General features: G+C 36.1%; 1 protein-coding gene across 3 annotated transcripts in view; it reads left to right on the top strand.

Moving 5' to 3' along the window:
• The window catches only part of ZNF570 (zinc finger protein 570), a 36,953-nt gene extending 24,759 nt beyond the window's left edge, over nt 1-12,194 (top strand). For all 3 annotated transcript variants that reach the window (XM_045846599.1, XM_045846600.1, XM_045846601.1), the window contains exon 5: nt 10,441-12,194. In XM_045846599.1, the coding sequence (XP_045702555.1) occupies nt 10,441-11,798 (1,358 nt within the window). In that variant the 3' untranslated portion in view covers nt 11,799-12,194. The remainder of the gene's footprint in view (nt 1-10,440) is intronic.
• Nucleotides 12,195-18,527: the final 6,333 nt, after the last annotated feature.

Genomic DNA, 18,527 nt, shown 5'->3' with positions numbered 1-18,527 from the left:
TTTTTTTGTGCTACTGCTCCACCTGGGTTTTTCTTTCTTTCTTGTCTTCTAGCTCACTTATTTAGTCCTCTACTTCATCCAGCCTGTTTGTAATTCCTTCTAGTGTATTTTTCATGTCAGAAATTGTATTCTTTATTTCTTCCTGGTTCTTGTTTATATTTTCTATTTCCTTTTTCATATTCTTTTAGTTCTTACTCAGTTCCTTGTAGTTGCCTGTGAGTTCCTTGAGCATCCTATCACCATTCTTTTGAATCTATATCTGATAGTTTGCTTACCTGCATTTCATTTAGTGTTTTTACTATCAATTCCCACATTCCTTTCTATTGCAGGTTCTTTTCCTTGTCTCCTTGTTTTAGGTGACTCTTTTTCTTTTTTCTGATTCCCAATGCTCTGTTTTTCTAGCTGTTCTCATAGGGTGAGCTTCTGTGGTAGGAGTTCTGTGGGACTCAGTGGCACAGTCTCTTTGATCTTCTTGTGTGGATGCTGTAGGGTTGCCATTTCTTCCATTTGTGTGGGCTCTTTTGTTATACCTGGGCTTTACCTGTTGGTGGCCCCTTTGTTGGGGTTCTCCCCTTCAGTGGGTTTACTGGTATTCACAACTCCCACCTCATCTTGTGTGTGATCAGGGGTAGAGTGAAGGTGCAGTGGAGTAAGGCAGCAGGGGAGTATGCTATGAGATTTAAAGTACTAACATGTAGAGACAGATAGGAGGTCCTTTGGAGAAGTACAGCAATATCTATGGTGTTTCACCCAACTAGCCACTTTTTATAAAAGGTGAAAAAGGGATAAGACTCTTATTAGAAGGGAAAAAGAATGTGTATTGATTCTAGAAAGCAGCACATTTATGTGGCGGTAGATCGTAAGCTATAGTGAAAGTAAGGGACAGAAACTTGCCATAGTGTGTGAGAGAATAAAGTTAAACACAAAATAATAAAATTCAGTAAGATGATGAAATGGATTAAGACCAGGAAAGGTTGCTGTGTGGGATTTGTAGTAACAATAATACGATAAGAAATATATAATCGGAATAAAGAGTAAAAGACCAAGAGTAGTATGTTATTGGAATACAAATGGAGTTAATGAGGAAAAATTAGAATGCAATTTGAAAGGGAGAGTAAAGAAAACAAATCAAACAATGAAGTCACACAAACCAGAAAAAAAAACTAAATGGAAAGAAGTAAAATTAATAATAATAATAATATAAAAAGGAAAACATAAAATGCAAGTTCTGAAGGATAGCAAGTTGCAACTTGTCTCAGTTGTTGGTTAGCCTTGTGACTTCTTTTTGGATCTTTGGTCTCCTCTTAGCTCCAGGTATTATTGTCTTATAGTTGAAGGAAAAAAATGCCTCCTGCTAGCTTTAAACCTGCCCAATGGGTTTTGCTGGTTTTCCTGGATGCTGCAGGCAGAGAAGGCTGGGTTCCTGAGTTCCATTTTTTTTCCCTTTGCTGTGGTTCTGTGAGGATGGGGGCTCAGTCTGGGCTACAACATTCACAGGTACCCAGTTTCCTTTCCACACCCTCAGAGTGATGTGTGGCCCACACTGTCCACTGCTCATATATGCAAAACCAGTGCCTATTGTTCACTTCATTGTGCAGCCCTTTGATTAGTACATGAGGTGCACTGAGTGGAGCAAATCGTACCTCTCCTTCTCCCTCTTTGTTGGCCTGGGTCTGCATGAACCTCAAGTCCCTTCAGGTCCATTTAGTTCCCCTATTAAATTAAGTCTCTGGGTGCTGCTACCTCTCTGAATCCCTACTGTCCCCCTTTGATCAGTCTGTGAGGTGCCCCAAGTGGTAGGAAATCACATCCTCCCTCTTCTCAGGCATGGCTGCTTCATGCAAGCGCTCCTTGCACAGTATCTGAGAGTCTTGTTCAAGTGAATTCCCTTGTTTGCAGCAGGCTGTTCCTAACAGGCACCTGGCTTTCCACACAGACCAACTCTGACCAGTTCAGAGACTACCTGGTTCTCAGCCAGTAGTGGCCCATCTCTTCTCCCATCTCTATGTGTGACCCAGCTTACCAGTTGCTCTGGTGCTCTACCAGCCAGCAACCATAGCCCCAGCCAGTGTATGCCACCAGCTGTGTGTGTCTTATTGCAGCTTTATCCCCTCAGCGACGTTAAGCATTCAGGTTTCTCCTGGTGCTGGTCTGTAAACTCACCCCTCTAGGAGGGGAGGGAGCTGCCAAGTTACAATTGCTGACCAGGCTCTCCTTCAGAGCTACTATAGCAGCCACAGTCTCCAGCACAGGGCCCAGGGACCCTCCCATCGGCCTGCAAAATTTCTTTACCATCCATTTTTATACATCATCTGCATCCTTTGGCTTCCAAACTTTGTATCAGCTGGAATTCTGTTGGCTGTTGGCTGTGTTCCTTGAAAGATCAGCTAGGTGTCCTAGTTGGGTACACAAGAACAAGTGGGTTTATGTCACTTGCCTTGCCATCATCTTTGAGTACAAGCCTTTTTGTTAAATGTATTTGTAGGTAATTTTTATTTGACACAATTGTAAATAGGATTATTTCCTTATGACACTTCATTATTGGTGTATCAAAATAAAACCTATTTCTGAAAGTTAATTTTATATCCTGCTACTTTACTGAATTTTTTATCAGTCCTAGTAGGTTTGGGTGGAATTCTTAGTGTTCACTGTATACAATATTCTATCTCCTGCAAATAATAACAGTTTTACTTCTTCCTTTTCAATTTGGCTGCCTTTTATTTCTTCATTGTGCCTGATTGCTGTGGCTAGAACTTCCAGTATATGTAGGATAAGAGTGGTAAAAGTGTACATCCCTGTCTTGTTTCTTATCTTAAGGGAAACTTTTAGTTTTTTCTTATTGAATATGATGTTACCTGTGGGCTTGCCACATATGGCCTTTACTATTGTGAGTTATGTTCCCTCTATTTCCCCTTTGCTGAAAGTTTTTATCATAATTGGGTGCTGTATATGGTCAAATGCTTTTGCCATCTGTTGAATGATCGTATGATTTTTATCTTTCATTTTGTTTATGTGATGTATAACATTAATTTATTTGCAGACATTGTGCCAACATTGCGTGCCAGGAATAAATCACATTTGATTGTAGTGTATGATCCTTTTAATGTATTGCTGGATTTGGTTTGCTAATATTTTTTTGAAGATTTTTGCTTCTATGTTCATTATGGATATTAGCATTTAATTTTCTTTCATTGTAGTGTCTTTATCTGTTTTGGAATTAGGGTAATGCTGTCCTCATAAAATGAACTTCAGAGTCTTCCTTCCCCTTGAATTTCTTAGAATAGTTTAAGAAGGATAGGTGTTAGTTCTTCTTTAAAAGGTTGGTAAAATTTACCTGAGAAGCCATCCAGTCCAGGACATTTGTAGGGGGGCTAGTTTTTTTTTATTACTGTTTCAATTCTGTTCATTGTAAATGATCTGTTTATTTATTTTATTTCTTCTGGATGCAGTTGTGGAATATAGTATGTTTTTAGGAATTTATCATTTTTCCCAGATTGTCCAGTTGGTTGGCATATAGTTGAAATATTTTCTTATAATCTTTTGAATTTCTGTGGTCTCAGTTGTTACTTCCCTTTAATTTCTAATTTTACTTATTTGGGTTCTCTCACTTTTTTTTGATGGGTCTAGATAAAGAGTTATCAATTTTGTTTATTTTTCAAATAAACATACTTTGGCTTCATTGAAGTTTGTTTTGTTTTTTTAGTCTCTACTATTTAAATTTCTGTTCTGATCTTTATTATTTTATTGCTTCTACTCACTGTGTGCTTTCTCTGTTACCCCTTTTTTAGTGTTTTTTTTTAAGGTGCAAGGTAGATTATTTATTTGAGATTTTTCTTGTTTTTGAGGTTGCCCTGCAATGCTATGAATTATCCTCTTAGGAAAAATTCTAAGGATTGTGTCCATATCTTTGGGATTGATATGATTTCATTTTCATTTGTTTCAAGGTAGCTTTTGATTTCTTCCTTTATCTCATTGTGAACCCATTCATTCTTTAGTAACATGTTATTCAGCCTCTGTATGTTTGTGTTTTTCAGAATTTTTTAGTAATTGATTTCTTGTTTCATACCATTGTGGTTGGAGAAGATGTTTGACATGATTTCAATATACTGAAAATTATTGAGCCTTGTTTTGTGGCCCAACATGTAGTCTATCCTTGGGAATGTTCTATGTGAATCCTTTCAAGTGAAAGGAGTGTATATACTGCTGTTTTGGGATAAAATCCTCTGAAAATATTCAATGAAATCCATCTAGTCTGGTGTGTTGTTTAAGACTGCTGATTCCTTGTTGATTTTTATCTGAGAGATCTATCCATTGATGTCAATCAGGTGTTAAAATCCTCTACTATGACTGTATTATATAGTCAATCTCTCATTGTATGTTTATGAAGATTTACTGTTTATATTTAAGTGCTCCTAGGTAGGCAGCATAAATGCTTGTAAGGGTTATATTTTCCTGTTAAATAGATCCCTTTATCATCATGTTCTTCTTTGTGTCTCACTATCACCTTTGTGTTAAAGTCAATTTTGTCTGATATAAGTACTGCTATCCCAGCTTGTTTTTTAATTTCCTATTGCGTGAAATATTTTCTTCCATCTTTTTACTTTCAGTTTGTGTGTATCTTTCTTTTTGAATTGGGTCTCTTGTAGATAGCATATACAAGGGTCTTATTTTCTAATCCATTCAGTTATCTTGCACCTTTTGATTGGAGAATTTAAAGTGGTTATTGATAGGTACATATTTATTGCCACTTTATTTTTTGTAACCTGTTCCTCTTTTTTTCCTTCTTAAATAAGTACTTTAACAGTTCTTGCAATACTCATTTGTTGGTAATGAATTCATTTAGTGCTTTGTTATCTGAGAAGCTCTACAGTTCTTTAATTTTAAATGATCGTCTTGCTGAGTATAGTAGTCGGAGGTGGGGGGTTGTTTTTTGTTTTTTGTTTTTGTCCTTGCTTTTCATCACTTTGACTATTTTCTGCCAATGCTTTCTGTCCTGAAATGTTTCTGATGAGAAATCAGCTGTCAGTTTAATGAGAGTTTCCTTGTAGATAACTAATTATTCTTCCTTTGTTGTTTTAAAGATTTGATCTCTGTCTTTAACCTTTGCCATTTTAATTATGATGTTTCTTGGTGTGGACCCCTGTAGTTTTATCTTTTTGGGACTCTCCGTTCTTTCTGGGCAGGTTTTCTTTTTACTTCACCAAGTTAGGGAAGTTTTTAGTCATTATTTCTTCAAATTGATTCTCAATCCTTTTGCTCTCTCCTCCTTCTGGTATCCCTATGACGCGGATCTTCTTGTTATACTTAATGTTGTTCCAGAGGTTCTTTAAACTATCCTTATTTTAAAAATATTTTTTTTGCTGCTCTAATTGGATGTTTTCTGCTACTTTGTCTTCTAAATTGCTGATTTGGATTCTCTGTTTTATCTAGCCTGCTGTTGAATATTTCTAGTGTATTCTTCACTTTAGATATTGTATTCTTCATTTTTGCCTGGTTCTTTCTTATGGTTTCTATGTCCTGTTTTATGCCCACTACCTTTTTTTAAAGTTTGCACTGAGTTAATCCATTCTTACTCTGTGTACCATGAGATATTTTATAACCATTGTTTTGAACTCTGTATCTAGTAGATTGCTTACCTTCATTTTATTTAGTTCTTTTTCTGGGGATTTCCCCTGTTCTTTCATTCTGGGCATGTTTCTTTGTCTCCTCATTTTGGCTACCTCTCTGTATTTGTTTCTGTGTATTAGCACATCTGCTATGCCTCCCAGTCTTGGTTTGGTGTCATTATATACTAGGTGTGTTGTGAGGTTTGGTTGCAGTCTCCTTCATCACCTGAACTAGATGATCCAGGAATGTCTCTTGTGTGGGTTATGTGACCCTCCTGTTGTATATGAGTTTTTATTGCTCTTGATCTTTAGTGGGTAGAGTTGACCTTCCAGTTGGCTGACAATGAGTGTTGACTATGACCATAGTTTATGAGATGTTATGCAGTGGCTGACACCATGAAGCAAAATTTGCCACAGCAGGGTCTGGCGCCTGCCGAGATTTTGTGTCTGCTACTTTTAGAACTAATTGGATTGTGCCTTGATGTTTTATGAGTCTGTCTAGCAAGGGACACTGGTCCAGGTAAATATCAGGCATTGCCTGTGACTGGCCCTTGGCTACCTGTTTGGAAATACAAAGTGATTCACAGTTTGTGAATCACTGGGCCTCTGCTGGGCCTGGGTATGTTGGGGAGAGGCCAGGCTGTACACCATAGTTGGTTTTCACCAGGACCAAGTCTTGGTGCAGGCCAGCAAAAGGCCCAAGGCACTCTGAGATTTGCCTTTGCCTGCTGGCTGACTATTAGTCTCAGTTACTGAAAGAGCTTCTGGAAGTTTGCAAGTTACATGAGGGAGGTTTCTATAAATCTCCTGGTAGGAGCAAGTAGTGATCACCAGATTTACAGATTTAAACTCAGGACCAGTGCTGGGTCTGAGGCAAAAGTCTCCAGGTACACCATAGCCAGGTGCTATCTGCTGTGTGTCCATGGACCTTTGTGGCAAGGCAGGGTCTCAGGGATTCATCAGGTTGAGACCAGTGGCATTCATTTGTCAGGACCAAACAGAAGATTTTGCTTTGTGAAGGGAGACCTCTCTACTGGAATGGTGGTGCTTATCAGACATGCAAGAGAAAAATGGCCCTTACCCTTAAAGCCCCACAACTCAGTCTGTCCTTGGATCTGCCTGGAACTCCTCAAGAGTCTTCCAAGAGAGTATGTATAGCAGGTCTACTCTGGCCAAAGAGCATGAGCTAGGCAGGTCAGGGCCGTTGAGAGTTGGCGGGGGGGGTGCTAGTGGATCTCTTGTTGGAGGGTCTCTCTGGTGCATGGTACAGGAGCCCCAGAACCATATACTTAGACTCTGACACACCCTGAATCTTCCTGGATCTCTACACCATGTACCCAGGCAGCTGTCTTCTCTGCAGGGCATGAATTCAGCAGGGCCAGGTGACAGGGAATTAATAGGGTAGGTCTAGTGCATTCCTCCAGGTCAATGCAGTATAGAAGCTAGTGCTCAACTTAGGAAAGATGGCATTTCTGTACAGTGTGGGAAATACATTCAACACATGGATCATGGCAGCTGTCCCTTTAGCTCTCTCCTTGGAGCCACAAAACCTAGTTTGTACTCACACTACTCCAGTCTGCTCCAGTCTGCTTTCCCTCTGCCAGCCCAGGGTAAGTGGCTTGAACAAAATTTTGTGTGCTGGTTCTTTAAGAGGGTGCTTGGGTTTCTAGAAGATTGCTGTCTCTCCCTAGAGGACAGAATCTCTTGATTATTACTGAAATAGGTCCCCTTCTTTCTCCTCTTGCCTCCCAACTTCCACTGTGCTCATTAATTAGTAATTAAATATCCCTCTTCTACTCACACTTGTGGCTTCCATCCACTGAGTAAAAGTCAAATTGCTTAGGATGCCTCTAATACTTAAGTAATCTTGTTAGCCTTTATCTCATATCTCTTACTACTCCCTCCTCCCCAGCGACACTGTCTCTTGTTATTCCTCAAATGTACCAAATATACTTCTACTTTAGATATCTAAGTAACTTTCCCAAATATCTAAGCAACTAATCACTTCCTTCAAATCTTTGCTTAAATGTTCTTACTATTTTTATTGTTGTTCATATATAGTTGTCCCCATTTTCCCCCCAAACTCTCCTCCTTTGCTGCCCACTCCCACCTTCCACATTCAACGCCCCCCCACCATTGTCTTTGTCCATGGGTCCTTTATACAGGTTCGTTGATGACCCTTACCCTTCTTTCCTCTGTTATCCCACTCTCCCCTCCCCTCTGGTTACTGTCAGTTTGTTCTTTATTTTTATGTCTCTGGTTCTATTTTGGTCATTTGTTTGTTTTGTTAATTAGGCTCCACTTATAGGTGAGATCATATGGTATTTGCCTTTCACTTCCTGGCTTATTTCACATAGCAAAATGCTCTCTAGTTCCATCCATGCTGTCACAAAGGGTAAGAGCTCCTTCTTTCTTTCTGCTGTGTAGTGTTCCATTGTGTAAATGTACCAAAGTTTTTTGATCCACGTACTTACTTATGGGCACTTAGTCTGTTTCCAGCACTTGGCTTTTTTAAATTGTGCTGCTATGAACATTGGGGTACATAGGTTCTTTTGAATTGGTGTTTCAGGATTCTTAGGGTATACTCCTAGCAGTGTGATTGCCAGGTCAAAAGGCAGTACCATTTTTAGTTTTTTGAGGAAATTCCATACTGTTTTCCACAGTGGCTGTACCAATTTGCATTCCCACCAACAGTGTACTAGTCTCTTTTCTCCACAACCTTACTAGCACTTGTTGTTTGTTGATTTGTTTGTTATGGTCATTAACAAATATTAACTTATTAAGGATTCCTGTCTTTGACTTCATCAACACTCCTTATCTCTTACCTGATTTTTAAAAAATCTTCCTCTAAAGATTTTTTAAAATTAATTTTAGAGAGAGAGGAAGGGAAGAAGGGAATGGAGGAAGGAAGGGGGAGGAGAGAGAGAGGGAGATATCCATTTGAGAATGTTACCTGCTTTTTTTTTCCTGTAGCATTTAGTACCTTCTAACATACAATAAAATTTAGTTAATTAGCACCTATTTTCTGTATCCCCCAAAAAATAAGGTCCATGAAGGTAAAGATCTTTGCTTTGTTTACTGTCATATTGAAAGCTTCTAGAATAGCACCTTTCACAATGTAAAGTGAATGTTTTTAAAAGAAGCAACTAAATGAATGGAGGTTATTTCAGTGCCTGTACTATTCATACATACATAAAGTTGTAACTGAGTCCAGCCATCTTCTTAATTTCTCCTTTTTAAAAATTAACTTTCCATAATAGTCAACATACAAAATTATATTACTTTTAGGTGTGCAAAAATGATTAGACATTTATAGACCTAAAGAAATGATTGTCCCAATAAGTCTAGTACCCATCTGACACCACATATGTTTATCACAAAATTATTGACTATATTTCTTATGTTGTACTTGGTATCTGTATAACTACTTTTATTTTCTTATTTTTTCTTTATTTCTCTTACTTAAGGAGACATATACAAAAACAATGTTACTGAGAACAATATAAAAAAACTTACTGCTTTTTAATTTTTTTCTTGGTTTATGGTTTCAAATCTTACAGTTAAGTCTACTCCATTGAGTTTTGTTTTTAGATTCCACATAAGAAAACGTTCTAGTATCTTTTTGCATTTATCTGTGCAGTTTTCCCACCATCAGTTGAAAAAACTGTCTTCACCCCACTGTACATCCTTGCCTCTTTTGTTATAGAATAATTGACCATATAGGCATGGGTTTATTTCTGGGTTCTATTCTCTTCCATTGATCTCTGTGTCTGTTTTTATGCTACATATCGTGCTGTTCTGATTACTATCACCTTGTAGTATAGTTTGAAGTCAAGTAACATGATACCTTCAACTTTGTTCTTTCTCAAGATTACCATGCCAATTTAGGGTCTTTTGTTGTTTACTATAAATTTTAGGAATATTTGTTCTAGTTCTGTGAAAAATGCCATTGGTATTTTGATAAGTATTGCATTGAGTCTGTGGATTACTTTGGGTAGTAACAATGTTATTTTTTTTATCCATGGCCATGTATATATATCCTTTTATTTGCTTGTACCCTCAATTTCTTACAGTTTTTCAAGTACAGGTCTTTTATTTCCTTGTTTAAATTTTATTCGTAGGTATTTTATTATTTTCATACAATTTAAATTGGATTATTTTCTTAATTTCTCTTTCTGATAGTTCATAAATGGTATATAAACATGCAACCAATTTCTGAATATTAATTTTGTATCCTGCTACTTTACTGAATATATTAGTCCTAAAAATATTTTGTGGAAGCTTTAGGGTTCTCTCTATATAGTAATATGACATCTGCAAATGATGACAGCTTTTCTTCTTTCCAATTTGTATGCCATTTACTTTTTTTTTTCCTTGTCTGATTGCTGTGGCTAGAACTTTCAATCTTATGCTTAGTAAATGTGGCAAGAGTGGAGATCTTGTTGATTTTTTTATCTTAAAGAAAAAAACCTTGCTTTTTAGTATGTTATGATGAGTATGATGTTCATCATGAGTATGATGTTAGTTGTGGGTTTTTCACATGTGGTATTTATGTTGAGGTATGTTCTCTCTGTTTCCACTTTGCTGAGAGTGTTTATTCCATAATTTCTTCTTGACCTGAGATTCACCTTACTGATTTTTCTATAATTCTAACCATTCCCCACCAAGATTCTGTATAACCTGTTTTTTTCTTTTTTCTTACACACTTCAGAACTATGAAAACCAGTGTTCTTGTTGGTTTCATTTGCTATTAAACTCACTTCACTTTATGTACTTTCATAAATGTACCACCTGGTACATAATAGAGGAGACATTTTTTCTTATTATTTTTCAGGCTGGGAATCTGTGTATGAGAGTGAAGAATTAACCCCAAAACAGGACATTTATGAAGCACAGTCATCTCAGAAGATAATAGAAAAACTTACAAGCTGTGGACTTCAGTACTCCAATTTGAGAGGGGAATGGAAATGTGAGGGCCATTTTGAGAGGGAAACAATGAATCAGAATGCATATTTTAAAGAAGAGATAATCACTCATGAAGAAGCCCTTATTAATGAGAGAGGACAAGAATATAAGAAATATTGGCAAAGTTTCCATGTGAATACACTACTTCATACAGAACAGATTGTTTCAAAAGAGGAAAAAATATATAAACATGATATACATAATAAAAGGTTTAAAAAAAACTTAATGGCTATTAAACCCAAGAATATCTATACAGAGAAGAAACTTTTGAAATGTAATGACTGTGAAAAAGTTTTCAGCCAGAGCTCATCCCTTATTCTTCATCAAAGAATTCATACTGGAGAGAAACCCTATAAATGTGTAGAATGTGGGAAAGCCTTCAGCCAAAGATCAAATCTTGTTCAACATCAGAGGATTCATACTGGTGAGAAACCCTATGAATGTAAGGAATGTAGGAAAGCATTTAGTCAGAATGCACACCTAGTTCAACATCTTAGAGTTCATACTGGAGAAAAACCTTATGAATGTAAGGTGTGTAGGAAAGCCTTCAGCCAGTTTGCCTATCTTGCTCAACACCAGAGAGTTCATACTGGAGAGAAACCCTATGAATGTGTTGAATGTGGGAAAGCATTTAGTAATAGATCATCAATTGCTCAACACCAGAGAGTTCATACTGGTGAGAAACCTTATGAATGTAACGTGTGTGGGAAAGCATTTAGCCTTCGTGCATATCTAACTGTACATCAGAGGATACATACTGGAGAGAGACCCTATGAATGTAAAGAATGTGGGAAGGCCTTCAGCCAGAATTCACACCTTGCTCAACATCAGAGAATTCATACTGGGGAAAAACCTTATAAATGTCAGGAATGTAGGAAAGCCTTCAGCCAGATTGCCTACCTCGCGCAACATCAAAGAGTTCATACTGGAGAGAAACCCTATGAGTGTATTAAATGTGGGAAGGCTTTCAGCAATGACTCATCTCTTACCCAACATCAGAGAGTTCATACTGGAGAGAAGCCTTATGAATGTAATGTTTGTGGAAAGGCTTTTAGTTACTGTGGATCCCTTGCCCAACATCAGAGAATTCATACTGGAGAGAGACCCTATGAATGTAAAGAATGCAAGAAAACCTTCAGGCAGCATGCACATCTTGCTCATCATCAGAGAATCCATCTTGGGGTGTCATTCTCACCACCTAATTCAGTCAATCACCAAGACCTATAGACGCTATTATAAGTATTTCTTGGATGTATACTCTTTTTCCATCTTTAATATCACTCTAGTCTATGATCCATCTCACCTGGATCACTGCTATAGAGTTTCTAACAGGACTTCCTTTATCAACTTTTGGTTTCCTTAAACTTATTTCTCACCTTGCCCAAAAGGATCTTTTTAAAGTGTAAGAATACATACATCACTGCTTCCAGTTAAAACTTTTTGACTTGCTGTTGTTCTTAAACTAACATCCTCAGTCTTTAAAATTGTCTATGAGTTGCTTTATTAGCTGGTTCTTTTATACCTCCCAGCCTTATTTTATTTATTTTCCCTCTCTGGGCACTAAGCACTTCCTGGGATGAAAACCCTAGATTCTAGAACATTATACTCTACCACTGCTTTGGGATTGTGTGACTTTGAGTAATTTTCTTAATTTATCTAAACCTCAAGGTTTTCTTTAATTCTTAAAATAAGGATAATGTATCCCTATTTTAAATATAAGATACAGTATCTTACATTTTTAATCCACACCTGAGGATATGTTTTATGTTTATTGATTTTAGAGAGACAAGAAAGGGGAGGAGAGAGAGAGAGAAACATTGATGTAAGAGAGAAACATTGGTTGCCTCCTGTACATACCTGAACTGGGAATCAAACCCACAAGCTAGATATGTGCCCTGACTGGGAATCAAACTCACAGCCATTTGGTGTACAGGATGATGCTCCAACCAACTGAGATACCCAGCGAGGGCAAGGATACTGTATTTTAGAAAATATTAAATGAAATAATGTATGTTGTAAATTGATGCATATTAAGTAAAAATTTTGATTGTAAAGTATTTCATCTAGTGCATTAAATATAGCACATTCTTCTACACACTCAGCATATGTTAACTCACTTACCCTTCATAGCTAAAACAAGATTCCTTGGTGGACAAAGTAGTCAAACATCCCTGAGAAGCAACAGGTCGGAACTGGGAAAACTAAAAATTGTAGAACATAAGTGCAGTGTTTGTACTCTAGGTGAGAAATCAATATAGACACAGATAATAAAAATATAACACTTATAGCCAGTTTTAGGTCTCTAGAGAGAATGAATTGAGTAAACCAATTAAAATATGAAGATTTACTGAAAATATAAAGCTTACATTTAGATAAAAGAATAGAGTATCACAATTAACTCCAAAAAACCCCATAAAGCTAGAAAATCATACTGTACCACAAGAAGGCACTAGGCCCAGGCCCAGGTAGTTGTATGATTTAATCTGGGTAATTTCAAAGCATCTAAACTCTTCCATGCTGTAGAAAGTACAATGTTTATAAATGTTTTTATCTAATGATTGTAAAATTTAAATCAAAAGGGAATTTAGGGAAGAGAGCTACAGATTGTGTGTGTGTGTGTGTGTGTGTGTGTGTGTGTATGACTACAGAATATGTATATTCTGAATATATACATTGTGTATATATATTCTATAATTATAAATATATACACAATATGTGTATATTTTCATTCAGTGAATGTTGAGTAGCTACTATTTGCCAGGCACTGTCACTGTTTCAGGCATGAGGAGACAATGATGATCAATACAAAGACAATGTTCTCGTGGAGTTAAATTCCAGAGGCTGAGAGTGTTATACTTAAATTTAAGCATATGTTTTCACATTCATGCTTAAATTTCATGCTTAACTGAAGAATAATGAAGTAAACTCAAAAGTATTATATGGTCTAGACTGAAGAAACTGAGGGTAACAAAGTTACTAGTTATTCCTGATTTACAATTTACTGCATTTCAAATCATAATTTCTGAATGGGCTTTTTGCCCTTTATTTTCACAAGTTTGTTCTGAAATTCATCTATGAAGTATGAATTCTTAAGAATGGCAAGAAAATTCTTGAGTATGAGCTATCTGTAGAAATTTTGCATAAGATAAAAATTAATCATATTAGTAATGAAAGAATGGATTTGGGGATATTAGAATAATTCACTATGTGTGTCACTAGTAGTAAGGGAAATGTAAATAAAAGCACAATGAACTATTTCAAGATCATTACATTGGCAAAAGCATTACTTTGCCAATGATTAAAAAGATGTACAACAATAGGAATGTTCATACAGTGCTATTTGGAAGTAGTTGTGTTTAGGATAATTATGCAATATCTAGTAAAGTTGGGGATGTTGATACTCGTTGACACATTATCCACACTTCTAGCAGGGGTGTCCAAACTGCAGCCCAGCATGGCTGTAAATGCATCCCAACACAAAATTGTAAATTTACTTAAAACATTATGAGATTTTCTTGTGATTATGTGTCACAATGTATTTAATGTGTGGCCCAGAAAACTCTTCTTCCAGTGTGGTGAAGAGACACCCTGATATTGGCCATGCCTACTACAGTCTTCTCATGTTTTCAGGGTCATGTGCTTGAAGATCCACTTCAGAATTATTTGTGAGATTGAAAGTTAAAAGCAATCAAAATAACCATTAAGATGAATGTAGTTAAAATGAATGAACTATTTATACTTCTATCAATATGAACAACTCTCAAAAATGATGAAATTGAATTAGAGAGTTTTGTATGACAAGGTACCACTTATTAATATAATGTTTGAAAACATGCAAATCAACACTTTTTTCTATTGGTAAATATCATATAGAAGTAATACAGTAACATTCATGAAAATAATCATTAAATTCAGAAAAGTGGTAACTTGGGGGGATGAATAATGAGATTAATCAAAGGATGCAAATAATCATTTATTTCTTCAAAACAAATAAGTATGGTTAATTCTTATAATTTGATAAAGCTGGTCATGGGTTTATAGATAGGTTCTTAATCTCTGTACCTTTTGTATATTTAAAATATTTTATAATAAAAATATTTAAATGATGTTTGTTTTTGTCAGTTATTACTACTCAGGTGTGCTACTTATGTTGCCATTCATATTCACCATTCTCTTTAGGACATAGCTCACATATAATTAACTTCCAGGTGCAATCACTGTTAACAATTTGGTGACTGTTCCAGTTTTCAGAATTTTTAGAGTGATTATGATTTTACATTGAACATTTTATAGTCTACTTATATAACTTGTCTTTTCCCCATCATTTACCCCTGATTTTCTTGAGGTATGATTGACAAAATTGGATATATAATTAAGGTGTTCATCATAATGTTTTGATTTATTTATACATTGTGAAATGATTACCACAATCAAGCAAACTAACATGTCTGTTATGTCACATAATTACTATTGTGTGTGTGGTGAGAACACTGGGAATCTACTCTTTTAGCAAATTACAAGTATACAGTACATTATTATTAACTATAGTTACCATGCTATACATTATGTGATAAGAACTTACTCATCTTACATCTAAAAGTTTATACCCTTTGATCAATCTCTCCCCTTTATCCACCTCCACCCTGTTGGTAACTACTATTCTCTATTCTCTGTTACTGAGTTCAGCTTCTTTTTTTGAAGGGTCCACATGTAAGTGAGATTAAGTGGTATCTGTCTTTCTGTGTCTGGTTTATTTCACTTAGCTAAATGTCCTCCAGGTTCATTCATGTTGTTGAAAATGGCAGGATTTCCTCCTTTGAAAGGCTGAATAATATTCCAAATTGTGTGTACACACACACAATTTTCTTAATCCATCTCTCTAAAGACACTAAAGTTGTTTCATTTCCTTTGGATGTACACTCAGAAATAGGATTGCTAGGTCATATGGAAGTTCTGTTTTTAACTTTCTGAGGAGTCTGTATACTGTTTTTCATAATGGATGTAACAATTTACTATTTTTTACCAGGAGTGTTCAAAGGTTAATTTTTTCACATCCTCTTCAATGCTTGTTATCTTTTGACTTTGTTTTTGGTAACCACTCTAACAGGTGTGAAGTAATAATTCTTTGACTTTGTGGTTTTGATTTGAATTTTCCTGATAATTAATGGTGTTGGACATCTATTTACATACCTGTTGGCCATTTGTATTCTCCTTTCATAAAATGTCTATGCAGGTCCTGTGCCCATTTTAAATTAGGATTTTGGGGGTATTGAGTTGTATTTCTTATATATTTTGGATATTAAACCCTCATCAGACATATAGCTTTCCAGTATTTTCTTCCACTTCATAGGTTGCCTTTTCATTTTGTTGACTGATTCCTTTGCTGTGCAGCAGCTTTGTAGTTTTATGTAGTTCTACTTGTTTATTTTTGCTTTTGATGTGTGTTTTTGGTGTCAAAACCGAACAAATCATTGTGAAGACCAATGTCAGGGAATATTTTCCCTGTGTGTTATTATAGTTTTATGGTTTCAGATCTTTAAGTCTTTAATACATTTTGCATTATTTTTCATATATAATAAGTGTCTAATTTTATTCTTTTGTTTGTGGATATCCAGTTTTCCCAATACCGTTTATTTTATTTTATTTTTTTAAAGACTTTATTTATTTATTTTTAGAGAGGGAAGGGAGAGAGATAGAGAGGAACATCAATGTGTGGTTGCTGGGGGCTGTGGCCTGCAACCCAGGCATGTACCCTGGCTGGGAATTGAACCTGGGACACTTTGGTTCCTAGCCCGCGCTCAATCCACTGAGCTACGCCAGCCAGGACCCCAATACCATTTATTGAAGAGACTCTCCTTTCACCATTGTGTATTCTTGGTGCCTGTGTCAAAAATTAGTTGACTATATATGTGGAAATTTATGCATCATCATTCATTCTTAACATTTCCAGGGCACCATTTTTTATGCAGCATGAATTATTAATCCTCTGGGGTTTTTTTTAACTTAAATGTCTAGAGTTGTCATGGACCAATTACAAGCCTTTCAGAAGTCAGTTTTCTTAGGTGTTAAAGGGAAATAATTCTGCCTTTGTCATAGAACTGTTACATGAAGTTATCATAAGCCATATTAAATGCCTAGCAGTCTTAATGGTAGCTATTAGTATTTTTTATAAAATGTATGGAGCAGGGAAGAGGAAACAAACAAGGAAATGATGTAAGATCATTACAGTATAAGTGGGGTGGAGACTGAAATTTACTTCAGGTATGTAGCATATAGAAGCAAAGATACACTATACCTCTGGGTTTAAAAATATATGCCTATATTAACTTAGTTACTATGGTTATAATTAATATCCAGCAGAATTTTTATTTTTGAGTGCTTTTAGTAGTAGTTTTACTGCCTTTAGTAGTTAAGGAAATGCTGAATTTAAATACTTTTGTCATAGGTCCCTAGGATCTGGAATATCACTGTACTGCTTAAATCTCTTGCTTATAAATAACTTTGAAGTAAGCTGTATTCTCCAAGCTGCCAGGTGTTAAATGGGAATGTACTGCATAGATTTTAGACTGACAAGTGGATACGAAGGAGAGACTTTCCAAGTGTAAACTTCCAGTACCTAATGCAACTTTCCCTACAAGTTTCATTAGGAACAACTACAAGGAACTGAGTGAGAACTACAATGGTATGAAAAAGGAAATAGAAACTATAAATAATAACCAGGAAGAAATACAGAATAAAACTTCTGAAATAAAAAACATGCCAGAAGAAATTACAAGCAGGCTGGATTAAGCAGAGGACTGAATTAGTGAGCTGGAAGACAAAGTAGAAGGAAACACCCAGCTAGAGTAGCTGCATGAAAAAGGACTAAAAAAAATATGAAGATAGCTTAAGGGAAGCAGGACAACATGAAATGCAACAACATTTGAATCATAGGAATATCAGAAAGAGAAGAAAAGGAGCAATGGATGGAAAAACCTGTTTGAAAAGAATAATGACAGAAAATTTCCCTAACTGGGAGAAGGGAAAAGCCATGCAAGTTCAAGAAGCACAGAGGGTCCCAATCAAGATGAACCCAAAGAGGCCTACTGCAAAACACATCATACATAAAATGCCAAGTTTTAAAGACAGAGAATCTTAAAGGCAGGAAGAAACAGGAAATAAAACACAAGGGAGCTCTGATAAGGCTAGAAGCTGATTTCCCAACAGAAATACTACAAGCCAGAAGGGAATGGCAACAAATATTCCAAGTAATGAAAAGCAAAGATCTGCCACCAAGACAACTGTACCCAGCAAGGCTCTCAATTAAAAGGGAAGGTGAAATAAGGAGTTTCCCAATCAGAAGAAGGCTGAAAGAGTACACCTCCATAAAACTATCACCGCAAGATATGCTAAATGGACTGATTTAAAAAGATGAAGAGAAAGAGTGAGAGAGAGAGGAACACAGGTACAAAGGCAATAATGTGGCAATGAATAAGTACCTATTAATAATAACCTTAAATGTAAATGGATTAAATGCTCTAATCAAGACAAAGAGCAGCTGAATGGATAACAAAACATGACCCACATATATGCTGCCTACAAGAAACCCACCTCAATAAAAGACCTATACAGATTGAATGTGAAGGGTTGGAAAAAAATATTCCAAGCAAATTGATAGGAAAGAAGCTGTAGTAGCAATACCTCTAAAAGACAAAATAGACTTCAAAAGAAAGGCCATAAGAAGAGACACAGAAGGACACTTCACAATACTCAAGGAAAGAATCTATCAAGAAGACATAAACATTGTAAACATATAGGCATCCAACAGAAGAACGCCTAAATGTATAAGAAAAATTTGAAGGACTTCAGGAAATATATAGACAGCAACACACTTGTAAGGGATATTAACACCCCACTGTCACCAATGGATAGACCTGACAAACAAAATATCAACAAATTGTGGCATTTAACAATGCA

This window comes from Phyllostomus hastatus, unplaced genomic scaffold, assembly GCF_019186645.2.
Source record: "Phyllostomus hastatus isolate PE091 unplaced genomic scaffold, TTU_PhHast_1.1 phas_contig_5, whole genome shotgun sequence".
In the NCBI taxonomy this organism is placed as follows: Eukaryota; Metazoa; Chordata; class Mammalia; order Chiroptera; family Phyllostomidae; genus Phyllostomus; species Phyllostomus hastatus.
The sequence above is the reverse complement of the archived record's forward strand: the minus strand, read 5'-3'. Positions and strand labels throughout refer to the sequence as shown.